The sequence below is a fragment of the Trypanosoma grayi genome (assembly GCF_000691245.1).
Source record: "Trypanosoma grayi strain ANR4 Tgr_417_V1, whole genome shotgun sequence".
Classification (NCBI taxonomy): domain Eukaryota; phylum Euglenozoa; class Kinetoplastea; order Trypanosomatida; family Trypanosomatidae; genus Trypanosoma; species Trypanosoma grayi.
Window position 1 is genome coordinate 1 of NW_008826036.1, and position 14,721 is coordinate 14,721.

General features: G+C 47.7%; 2 protein-coding genes across 2 annotated transcripts; both read right to left on the reverse strand.

Annotated features, from left to right (window-relative positions):
- Nucleotides 1–372, reverse strand: DQ04_04171000 (hypothetical protein; the record flags this gene model as incomplete). Its single annotated transcript, XM_009313393.1, has 1 exon — nt 1–372. A coding segment is annotated over one exon (372 nt), but the record flags the coding sequence as incomplete, so codon positions are not given.
- A 1,440-nt stretch (nt 373–1,812) lies between these two features.
- On the reverse strand, nt 1,813–14,682 carry DQ04_04171010 (hypothetical protein; the record flags this gene model as incomplete). The annotated part of the gene is made up of 1 exon (XM_009313394.1): nt 1,813–14,682. The coding sequence occupies one exon, from the start codon at nt 14,680–14,682 to the stop codon at nt 1,813–1,815; it is 12,870 nt and encodes a 4,289-aa protein (XP_009311669.1).
- Nucleotides 14,683–14,721: the final 39 nt, after the last annotated feature.

The following is a 14,721-nucleotide window of genomic DNA, read 5'->3' on the forward strand; positions in this document are numbered from 1 at the left end:
GAATTCAGGCTGGTGCGGGTCCCGCTTCAGCGCGCATTTCTCGAGGAAGTCATCCACGGAGGCGTACTTCATGTTCGAAATATAAAAGTTGTCGGCTTTGCTTACAATAATAGTGGTGGCGATCCTGCGCAAGCGCACAGAGAGAGAGGCAGTCCAGGAACGAAAGCAAAAACAAGGAAAGAGAAGAATGAGGCGAACGGCACCAACAACCCGCACACGCCGCCTCTTGCTGTAGCCCGGCCCGTCACCTGTGCACCACGCGGCGTGTGCACTGCGCACACACACACAGAGAGAATGAGAATCCAAGCCCACACATGGCGCCACGTGGCCCTTCCAGAGTACAGCGAAACAGTGCAGAAAAGGCAGCGGCATATTGTGCACTTTCAACGTGTTTTTTTTTCGTGTAGAAAACGAAAGTCACACACAATACTGATTTTTAAAATGACGACATCAGTTGTTTTGGTAATGCATATCCCACCACCGCTGTTGCGAAGGTCTCGGCAAATCATTTTCCGCACGGCAGTGTCCCCTAGGTGATACGGTATTCACGAGCCCTGCCACCTGAGAGAATGCCCAAGTCCTTGGTGCGGAGAAACCAAGGTGAATGAATAGCTGCCGTAGCTATGTCAGGAGATAAACTCATCAAGTTGATGTTGTCATACTCAAAGGATAACGGACGCGTTTTTACTTCGATGAGCAGCACATGTTGGTCGGTTATGTCTAGCAGCCAGCGTGGGTGGTGGGCCTATCAGTGGGCACGAACGGGCGGACGCTTTCACCCTCTTCTGTGGTAAGGCACCGTACATTTTCCCTGCTCCGCCGCGTAGAGTCACCGCTACTCACCACTCACATAGCCTCACGCAGCGCCGCACCCCACAACACATTCCACCCATGGTGTTGATCCCAAACGGAAAACCCATTTAACTGGATCTCTCACCTCTGAACAGACAGCATCCCATGGCATCACACAAGGCTGTTTTTGCCACATACACATACTCACACTCACATAATTCCTCACGACACGATACTCTCCCAACTATATTTCACCCTCTTCTCTCCTCCTCCCCCTCCCCCTCTTTGAGGGATGCCTAGTCACGCGCATTCCCCACACAAAGCCCTCGACCACCATGCGACACATGTGGTGGCTCCGCGACATCGCTGGTGCAGCTGGAGCAAGGAACACTCTCTGGAAAGAGGCAGCACCACACGATCGTATCACAGGCCTGTGGAGAACTTCCCCTTAATGGAACGGTGAACGCATTTCCCGGCACTCAAGGCCCTTTTCGCCTCAGACGTCTCGCTTAATAAGCCAGTGTATAAAAACAGATGCAAGAGAAGAAAAAGAAAAAAAAAGGAAGGAGGTACCAAGTGTGGTATTCAGAGGTACTACAGACCCCCACATGCCTATTCAAGCACGTTCAAGAACAAACGGCGTGAAAATGTCGTGGTATCCTCAGCGAACACTTTGTCAGCCGGACAAGATAAAAAAAAAAGCAGCAACAATGGAAACCAAGCACAGCAAGCATATGCGCAATCAAACAGAGCGCTACCCATGGCAAACGGAAGTACAGATGAGGCAGAAAACAGAGTGTCAATGAGTGAAGTTACACCCACTGTCATTCGCTTCAGATAAAATCGTGGTCTGGAATCGCCACCGCCAAACCAAGAGCTTCTCCAAAGAGAGTGCCTCCCACCCTCCCCTCTCGACAGAGTTGAGAAGAGGTCATGTTGGAGACAACACCGTCGCATTCTCAAACACGAACAAATAGCTCGAAAAGCATCAGCACCCCTCCAACGTCTCTTCACGAGCGCTCAGCTATCTAAAACGATGTGTTCTCGTGCCTGACCATCCGTGTCGATGGCTTTACATTGACGAACAGCGTACAGAATTCTCTCACGCATTGCATCAGCAGAAGAGTAAGAAGGCAGACGAAGTGTGAAGAAGCATGTGCTACTCGTTGGGAGAGAGTTGTGGGCTCCACCACGTTGAACCTTTATTGCCTCCCTCAACGGAAGTCTTGTTTGTCCGGTTGTGAAGCGTAATAGCAGCATTCGATCTTCATCCGTCATTGATGAAATTACCTCCAGAAACATTTGTGCATCACCTGCAGGTAATCCTACTTCGCATACTTTACGTAGCGCGTCGTAAGACAATTTGGGCGTCCCACACACACCCAGCTCCACCTGCTGCCAACGAAAGGCATTTAGTGTATACAATGGAATCACTTCGTCGAAACCGTGTTGAATGTAGCCCATTGCCGTGTCATATCTGTGCAGCTCGAGCATGGAAATCTGTTCAGCAAGTAGCTCGGCAGAAGGTGTGTTATTTGGGGGAAAATCAATCTCAGCGCCAACTTCCGGGTTTTCGGCACAAAACATCATCCAGTTCTCCTGAATGCCGGGAAACCTCTCCTCCAATTCATCGGCGGTGCGATCCATCAATTCCTCTGGTGTCAGTTGACGCAAAATGTCAGGATCCATTGCTACCAGATCTCGCGTCGACGTTTCTTCGGAGAGCAAGAACTTCCAGAATAACGGCGGAAACTCCACCGCAAGAAGATCCTTTGTCACAAAGCACGCTGCAAGCAACTTACCAAAAAACTCGAACATAAGAGAAGATTGAGAGGCCACTGTCAACGCCACGTTGGGCATTACGGCCGATTGGCCACCTCGACCACATGGAGCAAAAAGCGGGTTCAGCTGAAATGTGCCGCTCGGGTGTGTCGTCATAACCTCTGTTGCCAGCTGCGATAGAACATCACGATACGGCCCACCAGCGTCAGTGGAGCCAAAGCCTGCAAGTTTCACCGTAAACATTGGTGAGGCGTAGAAGGTCGAAATGGGGCTTCCCTGAAGCTGCACAAACAGCTGCCCAAAAATGGAGCGCATGAGTGTTGGATATGGTCCAAGTCGCGCAGAGGGATGTGCCTGCATTGTGTGAATAATCACACGGGCCTTGTTACCTGGACGGTTTCGAAAAGGTCTCATCGTCTCATTTTGAATCTTCTCTGATGACTCAGCAGAACAAAGGCCCTTCAACTTATTCCACAAGTCAAAAAGCTCCGTTTTGCGTCTAAGGTCCACAACGACGGAAAAAACAGAAGTCAAGACATCAAAGATCTTCAGACGCTTGACGTATGGAACCAAGGTATGTAGGGGAACCTCCGTGCTGAACGCGCTGACGCCCAAGAAAGCCGACAGAAGGGGGAACCCAGCCAAATCGTGTGAATGGGCAGTAACCATCGCAGCACTTTCCACGGAATTAAGCGATTCTTCTGGACCAAGAACAGATTGACAGTAAAGAGCCAACTCAGCATAAAATGCATACGACTGCGGAATAACAGCGGTATCAGGGCGATCTGGATACTGTTGCAAGTCGTTGTACAGCTGGGCAACGTCCATCCCCGTAGACACCTCCGAAAGAGACTCACCGTCAAATGTAGCATCCCCTTCCCTCTCCGCGTAAAAGACGGGAAGTGCCAGCATTTCATTCGGGTAAGTTTCAAAGCGCGTCGTACTTTCACTGCGTCCACTGCGATACAGATCAATGATGACAACCTGCTCGTGGTACAGGCATTTAACAGCAATAACGTCTCCAGCCTTTGCCCTTACTTTGAGGGGTTGTAATTCTTTTGTGTGATTGATGCAGATAAATATTTTACCGTTAGGTTCAATAAAATAACCACTAGACGGCAACGCAACTCTTGGTGATCCATCTTCTACACGCGGAGTCTTTCCAGGACGAGATCCAGGCAAAACTGCATCCATATCCCAACCAACAACAACGCTCCCGCTTCGTGTGGGACCCAGAACTACTCGAAACTTTTTGGTGCCAAATGTACAACGAAATGTCTCAGTGAAAACACCATAGGAAGACTTAAATCCCTGTTGGGATGGAGGACCTAAGCGCAATTCGTAAATAATGCGATGGGTTTCCTTGGGTTCCTGAGTGAAAGCCTCAGGTAAAGGAACTGGTGGATTGCGTGTAATGGCACCGATCGCAACTTTGGTACAAGTGACAATGGCATAGGGCACCGCAGAGTTTTTCCCTGGAGCTACAAGTGTCGGTCGCTCCAACTGGTACCGTCGAATCAATTCACAAATAAGTGAGATGCCAAGTTGAACAACAACAGAGGACATTTTCCCCTTTCGACATAGTCCGTTCATCATACCCAGTAACGGAGCAAAAGATGCACACAGAGTCTCATGAGACGGTAAATCACAATGGGGAGTCTTGAGTAGCTTGAGAACGCTGCGAAGAGCAACATGCCGAACAGATCGGGTGTACACCGTTGCCGTACGAAGCAGTAATAATATCAAGGTAGATCCGTATGCAGTTGAAAAAACCCGCGATAAGCCATCATTATTTAGAGAGGCATAAATGATGTTGACACTTGTCTCTACCGTTTCGAGGCTCTGTCCTACCGCTGGGGTTGCAAGACATGCATAAGCTTCTCCAATCAAAAAAAAAGATGCCCTCCGTGTACCTGCAGAAACCAGGCTCTCCAAAGCCACTAAATCACCTCGTAATGGGGTAAATGGTAGCAATGATTGAAGACGTTTCTGTACCTTTGAGGGTTTGGAAGCCACAACTACTGTCCCAAGGAGTTGCCTAGCATATGAAATTATAACAGCTTCTATCTGTGACACAAGTCTCATATCACCGCTACGTAAAGTAGGTGCACCTACAGGGGTTCGTGAATGTCGTGTTAGTACCCCTACAGTATGAGAAATATTCGGAGAAATGTTAAAAGGCTTCAGATGCGCCCAAATAGTCTCCAGCGTTTCACGTGTGATTGCTGACCCAGCCTTGTTCATCATCCGCCATCGCAAGATTCGCACAGAAGAGCCTGGGCCAGAAAGAGAAAACGCCAAGTGAAATTCAGAAGGGTAACTGATTCCAGGAAGCACCTCATACATTACTCCGCCATCAACCGATGCAAGTACCCGTTTCACACAAGGGAGGACAAAAAGACGCAGGTGGATATTCCTCACAGAGGCCGATGGAGAAAGATAAGATTCTCCAAATTGATTAAGCACGGGCAAAGGCACACTGACGATCCAACTTGTAGGTGAGTGTTGAAAGGTTATTTGCACAGGGTGGTGTATCGAACTCAGAATAAGCAACTCCACTTCGTGTGCCACTGGCCCCCCAAATGTTGGTTTCGTAACAACGCAGAGTGGGGGGTCACCATGGTCAATTTGTTGAACATACCTATCAGATACCTCAAGGCATTGAGATTGCACGTGTAGAATGACATCGGAATCGATCCAGCCTTCTCTCGGCTGGAGTTCTACGAAGAATTGAGTCATTTCACTCTGTGATCCTTCGTCGTCATCTTTGTTATGGCTCTTCTGGTCAGGTTCGATCTCACTGTGCAACTTCAAAGAGGGTATTTGAGTAACGCGGACTCCACGATGCCACGTAATAGATGACGTTCCAGTAAACACAGGCGGTTTCGGAGGATCAGTGCAGCAACTCAGTACCGCACCATTTAGAACAAAATTCTCTTGCAAGTATTTACCGAGATCAAGTGAGACAACTGCCGTGGTATCTGTCGTTTCCTTTACTGCTAAAGCAGTATTCATTATGCTGAGAAAAGCAGACACGGGAACATTTCCTGCGTCAGCCTTCACAGGACCAACTACCAAGTACAATGGGCTCTTTGAAAGGCTCTCCTGCAATTGTTTTATCACCACTTGTGTCTCCACTGATGAAGTCACACTACGACTCCATTCTTCAACGAAAAAAAAAGTTTGTCCATGTTCCAAAATATTCCTCCCGTTTGAAAAATCAATTTGAGAACCTTCCGGCGAAGTAACCACAAACAACGTGGCATCCGTCTGTGCATCAACCTGCCACACTGACACCATGGAGGTTGTACGGATAGGATCAGATACCCACCACGTATTGCGCTGCTGCAATTCCCCACTCATGTCATTCGTCTGCACAGTCTTGTGAAAATGGAGCTGTCTGTTACAAGAGCATTTGCCAAGCATGCCAGAGAAAGTACGCCGCCGCTCCAACAGTCTTTGTTGAAGACCTTTCTCAAGCTCTTCCCAAACTGGTGATTCATTGAAACTGATCTCCTTTACACAATTCCATTGCACCCATTCAGTGTGTCCGTCGACGAAGTAGACAAGGCATGTTTCCTCACATTCACCAAGAATCAGACCCTGAAGCGACGCAAACACAAGCACAGGCCTACCAACTCGATGCCCCAAAGGGATGTTTACCTCTTGGGGGCTGGCCACTATCTGGCTTCGGTATCCGCTGTTCCGTTTAGATAATGCATAGGTGATACTTCCCTTAAGGACCCGCTTTTGATTCTGAATTCCCATAAAGGGAGTCACACTCTCTGATTTTTTTCCCACGGTGATGCCAATGTATTCATTCTCCTCCTCCACTGCACCCATGTTCGCTCTCACACCATCGGCTTCAGAATAGAAGAGGACACCCCCACCACTTGTGGTATGAAGAAAAAAGGCCACATGCTCTCCTGGTGGAATATTTATAGGGTAAAAACCTGCCACCTCAGTCTCCACCTTCTCAACAAGTTCCATGTCTCGCTGTAGCGCAAGTCGCCACTTCTGCCGCTCAGTCTCCACGCCCATGAATGTCCCGTCTCGGACAAAAAGCGACACTCGAGCCGATGAGTTTGTGTCTGGAAAAAAACTCAGTTTTGTCACTTTTATTCTCTGTCGTTTTGCCACCAAATCAAACATGATACCATTATACGAACCAGCTCCTTCTTTCAGATTTGTACCAATTCGAAGACATAGTACAGGTCCATCCACCGTTTTTTTAGACTCCTCTGCAAGTGTACCTGTTTCATCTAGGACTTCAGATATGTTTTTTTCTGTGTTTTTCATAAGCTCCACTGCTCTTCCAAATGTGGTGTTTTCGCTTAAAAATGAGGCGAAACTGCTTAGAATATGAGCACAACTCCATCTGTCGCCTTTCATGTCACGTATTCCGTGGGATCGTAGTCTAGGAGACGCCCCTTTGTGATGACGCTCTACATAGTGAGCATCCCACAATACGCATGAAATGACGTCATTGCCACTTAATCTCAGGTATATGTTTTCTGGACTTACATGCCCATGTGGCAGGCAGTGAAGGTGCCAATGCTCCAATGCTCCCATAATCGACTTTGCGATAACCCCCTGTTGGTGTTCATTAAACTTCATCATGGAAATGGAACTCAAAGTACAGTCATACCACCCATGAGTAATGACACCGCAGCAAGATGTTCCTTTCACTCCTTCCACAATCTCCTCTTGATACATTACACACGGGTGTTTCGTGACAACATTGCAAGCCTTGACACATGCCTCCGAATCATCGAGACGAAAAACATGAAGGGTTCGCTCACTTGGTCCATCATCACCGAAGTGCCACAGGCGAACCATGAAGCTATTCTCAATCCGTCCGACAACCTCATATCTATCGGGTAAGAGCAGAACGAAATCATCACCAATGTTATTTGCATCTCTTAGAACAACAACAGATTTATCTGGTTTCTGTGACAAATCATTGATTATCTTTTGCATTTCGGTGCGACTGCAAAATTGCTCCACCTCTTCCTCAGATGCATGTGCCATCGTCCTCGAGAAGGCGCCCAATTCCACAAGAGACTGGAGCGCAACAGACAATCGGTAACCAAATCTTGTAGAGAGAAAACGGTTATCCCATGTGTCCTCAATGACAGAAACTTGCACCGAAGGCAAAAGACCTATCATGCCGCGAAACACAGCGAACATGGAGAGTACCACACTGTACGGAAAACGGCGGAGAATACTAGGTGTCACGGGATGTGAAGTAAACATCATGGAAGGCGGCGTCATAACACCACCTCCGTCACCCCAAGCGCCACATGAAAGCGGTGCCAAAGTCGCGGATGCCCTTGCATGATCAAGTCGAACAAACGGTGACAATGGTATGTTTGGGGGAATATTTCGAAAGACGACTCTTGGTGACTCATTATCCCTCGCCAATGACAGTGTGCCGTCTTCACGGTTGAGGAGAAATCGCAACTTCGTTCCTGCCAAAAACAGCTCGTCGCCTGAGGCACTAATGGGTGGCATACGCTCTTGGGTCGGCAAAGAGTCAGTATCGTATACATCCTGCACTGCCCATATACTGTTAACCCTATTGCGCAGCATCTCGAAATGCGGCGCTAGTTCATCAAAAGTTGACACCACAATTCCAGCAAAATGCCCAGCCCCGAGAGAGTCACCACGTGCACGATCACTGCGTTCAATCCGTACAACAAATGCTGATAGCCCAGAGACTGGGAGATGTGAACCGATAACTGCTTGACCAGAGGCGCCATTGCAACTAGCTGTCAATCCATTTTTGGAAACAATCACTTTGAGAGGATCGTATGAAACCCACTCTGGTGAGTATGAACCCAATTCAGTAGACCAGTTGCCGGAACGATCCATCATTTTGCGTGGCTTCGCAAAATTTTGGCATTGAAGATGCGCCTTCACAGGATGTGATCCCACATTCACAATTGCTATCGTTGGTGGTAAAGATTTGGTTGATGACAATTGAAGATCATCAAATGCAACGTGGCAACGAATGCTATCATCTTCGTCATACACAACGAAGTCACCATCCACGGTGAAAGCAAGGTTAAGCTCCTCATCACGTGAAATGCTGAAGCTGCGATGAATCACTCGCTTGCGGCCTTCATCCCAAAGTAGTTTGCTAACGGTTTTGGAAATGGTCACCTGTGCCTCCAAAAAGAAGACATTGTCATTTGTTTCAGATGTTACAGTTAGTTGACAAAATCTCGGTTTATCTTTTGACCACATTGCATTTCCAAAGCATCCATTCAACAAGGACGCTTTAGTAGGCTGGAGCTCCACACAATCCGAGCCGTTCGCCCACAGCCAACGTTCCCTAGGTGTCGGTACAGATGGCGTCAGAGATGGCAAGGGTGCCTCCTGTACGTTCAAACAAAGATGAATGCAGCCATCTCTCTGCAAGCACGAGTAGTGTAATGAAGATGCGAGTGTTGATAACGGTTGATGTATCTTACCTCCCCGACCCACATAGTATGTTGCTGGTGACGACAAGAGGTCCTCTTTGCTGCCATCTTGAAGAATTGCTGCCAATGACACCAGAAACACCTTTACAGGTGTGTCGGCTGCAAGGCGATAGGGGAGGTCGCAGAGGAACACGACACTCCATGAATCCACAGTGGGAGTAAATGAAAGAGAGACGTACGCCTTCATGGATTCGCTGTACAAGAAATGGGAAACAAATCCAGCTACCACTCCGTCCTCTTTTCCTTTCGACAAAATATCAAGAGGCACCGTATACTCTACCGTGTGACCATCTCGCACCACGCCCAGGCAGTGTGCTCTCTTTGACACATTTGTCAATCGCTCATCAAAGCAAGGGGCACAAGACGCCGGATCTTGCACGAGTGATCTGACCTGTGCGGAACTAACCTCGGAACTTACATTGCCTCGCTGAGAGAAGTACTTTATCAGAATATTAATCAGCTGGTCTTCTTCACTTGATAAAGGCATGTGTTTTTTACCTGTTGCTCCACAAATTCTTGTGGTTCCAAAAGGTTGATGGCAATCCTGGCACTCAATAATAGGAAGCAGGCTATCCAGCGACAACGAGTAGTGGTTAGTAGCTACTGTCTCATCCTTCACAACCACACAGGAATTTTCATCAGGGTCCTCCAGAAGCCGGACCAGTCTCCCTGTTGAACTTGCATGCCCATCTTTGGCTACAAGTGCCAAATCACCTTTGGCAAATGAACTAAAGTTGGCCATGTCACCACCAGAAAGGGACAGTGTCAGGATGCCTTCACGCAACTCTTCCACAAGCGATTCCTTCATCATACTGCTCAGCAGATTTCCTGCTGTTTCCGCGTCACAGACAGCATTGGTTTTTGGTGTAGCAAGTTTTGCGAGGGTTTCAATGACGGTACTGTCTTCAAAGGGTGTTGTGCATGATGTTGTACCACCAGCGTATGCAATCAGTGCTGCAAGAATACGCGCGACAACAAAACCCTTCAACGCAGGGAAGATAGCCTGATTAAGACCAAGCGAAATTTCCTGCATGAAAGCACGGTAGGTAATCCGTCCACGAAGCGCCCGTGGTTCTGCTGGTATTTCAGAAAATGGTAATGGCGATTCGCTCTTTTTCCCTACAAAAACCGTCACGACTCCGTCATCCTCAAATTCATCGCCAACGTCACCAACATGACCGTCGCTACTGTTGTAGAATCGAACGCCGCAACTTGATGTAGTGTTAATATAGAGAGCATACATCTGGTTAGCCCGCAGTTGTAGATTAAGGAGACCTGGAGAAAATGGTTGCTTATCCGCAAGGTAGAGATCCTTCGCAACCACTTGTTGCCACTGTGATGGTGTCTTTTCTGCGCCTTCAATGCTACCTTCTTTCCAGAACACCTTCACGTTCACGTTGTCTGTTGTTGTCTGCGCAACGCAAAACACCTCCTCCAGTAAAATATCCCGTTTGCTTCGAATGTCAAACATAATGCCATTATAAGACGCCGAGTTGTTTTGGTTGAGATGCCCACCAGTAGATATAACGCAGAGATCATCCGAAATGATAACATTATTCGTGACTGTGGCATGTATCTCTCCAGCAAGGCCCCGCACCGAGTACACCTTGTTCTTCACAGTGTAGCTTTCCTCTTTTGCCTTGAGGAAACACGCTAGGCGCTCTCCTCCTCCTTCTCCCCGTCCTACGCCTACGCCTCCCACATCCTTCTCACAAACCGCATTAAATATATAATTCCCCCTCTTCAAAAAAACTTCCATGTCTTCCATACGAAACCAACAAGTGTCACTGCGAAGAGGCATCACCGCATGATAGGCCCATACCCACCGCCGCTCCTTCTCCTGCGCATCAGCATGGCTATCCATGGGGGCGTAGAAAAGAGACACACGCAACTGCAATGATCCAACACACTGTCTGACGCTGGAATCCAGGAGCATCGGGAGGTAGAGTTTTCGAATCACAATGGGGCCACCAATAACCTCAACGACAAATTCTGCTGTAGAAGCCAAAGATGATGTTACAGGGTGACTTCGTAGAATCACAGTGTTACTGTTCTTATCACAATTCGTGTAGGGTGTCTCTACAGAAGATGATGATATTCGTTCTACCAACGGAGGCCTTGTGTCCATGCTCTGCATGTACATAATGGAGCCGCAAAATCCCCGTGGCGTAGAACTTGTTTCGAAAAATGGTGAACTACTTTCACTCGTGCGTCCCACGAATACAGTAAGCGTTCCATCCGAGTCCATCTTGTTTGAAATAGCCCCAGTGCACCCGTCCTCCTTCGAGTAATGTCCAACCCCACAATTGTGTGTGGCATTTATATAAAGGGAGAAGGTTGTATTAGCCTCCGCCTGAATTCCAGGGAACGTAATGGTGAACTGTCGCTCCGAGTGCATCTCCACAAGGTTTGAGAACACCTTCGTCCAGGCTCCAGCCTCTCGTTCATGCGTGTGGTGTGATCCCTTCTTGAAGAAGACCTCCACTCGATGTCGTCCAGTTGTGTAGGTCAAAACGGACAAACCCGTCAGTACGACAGGATTGTGTGCCTGAACATCAAACATGATTCCATTGTAAGACCCGTTGCGTTGCAGTCGATACTTTGTTTTACCAACTTCAAACACACGTGTAATACTGCTGGAGGGGAGCGTGAGGAGCGGATACAAACCTTGAGATACCTCTTCAGGGCCCTCGTTTTCCAACAAGTAAATACAGCCCATTTCCACAGAAAACCAGGTACGTTTCTCTTCATCATCTCGTATATTTGCCGCATTATTTTCGATGGACATTACAGTACCACGCTTTGGTACATTCAAGCTCCCGGCTTTAAAAGCCACACGCGTACCTACATCAATTGTCTGTGTATCTGCAGGGAGCGCACAGTATCGGACTTCTTTCCTCCTCACTGCGTACCGCCGATTTCCCTGGCATGGGCATATACACTCCACGATTCCGATTTCTGTACCGTAAGTGCGAATAACTTTACCGAGGTGGGACTTCCCGTATAGAGGTGGAACAGTTGTTGCGATCATTCCCCGCGTAGAAAAATAGACAACAAACCGTTGAGGCGTAGAAAGGAACTCCTCTGATAGTGTCTGTGTAGCAATAAGCAACCCATTTCGATATACAGTGAGTATGAGTTGTTCTTGTACAATAGTGATAGTATCACCAATAGAAAAAAGCACGTCCGTTTCTTCCTGGTGTACCAGTGGGGCAAGTTCCCACGACGCAGCGGTTTGTGTAGTGGTCCGAGCAAGAGTATCGAAAAGAAAACAAGAGGTATTTATAACCTCACAATTGGAATCCATAACATTTTCTGGGACAAGGCCTATAGCCAGAGGTGAAGGGCTTGGTCTCACGATGCTATCATTCAACGAGACAAATCCACTACAAGAGGTAACATGGCAACGGTCGTGAGAAAAAATGGCAACGCGGAGGTTCGCTTCTTCTTCAACAGGGCAGTTACAGGTCACCACTACGGGGTGCATGTAAAGCCCTGAGAGTGAAGAGCTCACCATGATGGATCCCCTCGTCATGTCAACAAGAAGCCACACGGTTAGAGATGGTGATATCTTTTTCCTAGTATCACACCAAGTACCCCACATATTGTGATTTGCGATGCGACGTTCAAGCTCAGCCATGCTTATAGTTCGGTAGTCACTCAATAAATTTGTCACACCAATAAATATCCCAGCCGCGTTCAATGTTCGGCTCTCATCTTCACTGCTAAATTTTAACTCCATCACAACTTTTGTGCCGTGTGGAATCACTGAGGAACTTACCAAAAGCATGTCACTATCAACACTGCAGCGTACACTCGACGTATTTTCAATTCGCCACAATGGACTAAAAGGCTGTAATCCCCCAAATGAAAAACCGTCCACACCAGCCACATGTCCCAGACAAACATCAATACGCTGATTACCAAAGGCATTGAATGTCTCCAGTGAAGCGAAAGCGGTGTCTCTTCTCGCCACACAGATGCTTCCCTCTATATCCACATTTACACTCTTATCATCTACCCAGGTAAATACCGTGTCTTCAACAAACTCTACAAAGCTGTCTACAAGCAGTTTCCTTGGACTATGCTGTGAGACAAGATAGTCTGAAACAGGTACTTCAGCTTGCGACAAGTGGAACATTGCTTTGGGGTATTTCCAACAGGTGAAGCAGTCACGGCACAAGCAAATGCCACCCTCACCTTCGTACCAGAACGACTCCAAGTCCACCTCGCATGAGCTACACCGCATCGAACTGGAGCTGTTCTTCCAAGACGTAACGCTGCTGGGAGGAAAGATACTCCTCGAAGGAAACATGCTGCATCCCAAAAAGGAGAAAACCACAACAGAATTCGGACCCGCCAAGATAAAAGGCCGAAGTTTTTCCTTACTTGGAATTGTCTCGAACAAGACACCAAAGTCCACACGTTTACCGCATCTTATGCGAGAGAATGATACCGTTCCCTCACCACGATCCACCTGTACAATAACAATATCTCCTGAGCCAAATAAAATGTGTTCAGCACTAATAATCATTCCAGGCTCAACCGAGCAGTTGATGTTGTTCGTCTCCGTGGAGTCTTGACAGCACAAAGCCCATGTTTTCTTACAGAGTGCCACTTTTCTAGGATCTACATACATCCTAGTCTCCGATGAAACACCCACGTACCATAGGAAGTCTTCATTCTCCTCAGTTGTTATGCTCACTGCGAATGAAAACACGTCTTCAAGTAGCACATTGCCACGAATCACAGAATAGCCACTGCGAGAAGTCACACCAATGGAAGGATTAGGAGCAAAAAGTGAGTTGCTCGACAACCGCTTGTCAACTGTTACAGGAGTTGCTGACGCTACTTGGCGACCATTGACCATCTTGAATGAAGCTGAAGTCGATTGAAGCCTTGGCAAAAGTCCATCCAGAGGAGTTGGAGGAGCCTGTTCTGCTGCATCGGCCACATCAGCACCACGACATAGAAGCCCCACAAAGTCCAAGTTCATGGTATTTGTAGTCGACTCAAAGAAAAGGTCCTCAATTTCCCTTCGTCTTTCTTCTTCGCAATTCAGCAGGGGCACAATCACAGAAGCCTCGTACAGACTCCGGCAGAGCTCTCCGAGAAGCCAGGTGGAGCACTTCAGACTCTCCGTCTCAGAAAGGGAAAATATCGGTGGGCTTACAAAGGACGGTTTGAGACTTAAAAGACTCGTAGAAAATAAGCGCATGTCTCCATCGGCTTCGAGGCAAACAATAGCCTTAGAGGCAACATCAGATATGGAATCCAAAACAACTGCCCCATATGTCTTGTGTTGGCAAAACTCACAGCTCTTTTCACCGCCTAATATAGCCAAAGCAACAAGACAGTTCTCAAGATTCTGCTGGGATCGCGCCAAGAAGCGACGAACCCATTCTGATACTGCATTACCAAAGTAAGGGACAACGTGAAGTTGTTGAAGAGTGTGAATTGCCACACTGCGCTGCAAGCCATTCAATAAGAGTTCGGAAGGATCCTCGTCCTGTGTGGGTGCCTGAATCAATTCGCAACTCGCATCTTCATTGAAATGGAAAACAAATGGGTAAAGATCGTCAACGCGTTGAATGTTGGCAAAGGCCAAGCCAATAGGTATCATCTTCTCTCGGTAATACGTAATCTCGCCCAAATCAGCATT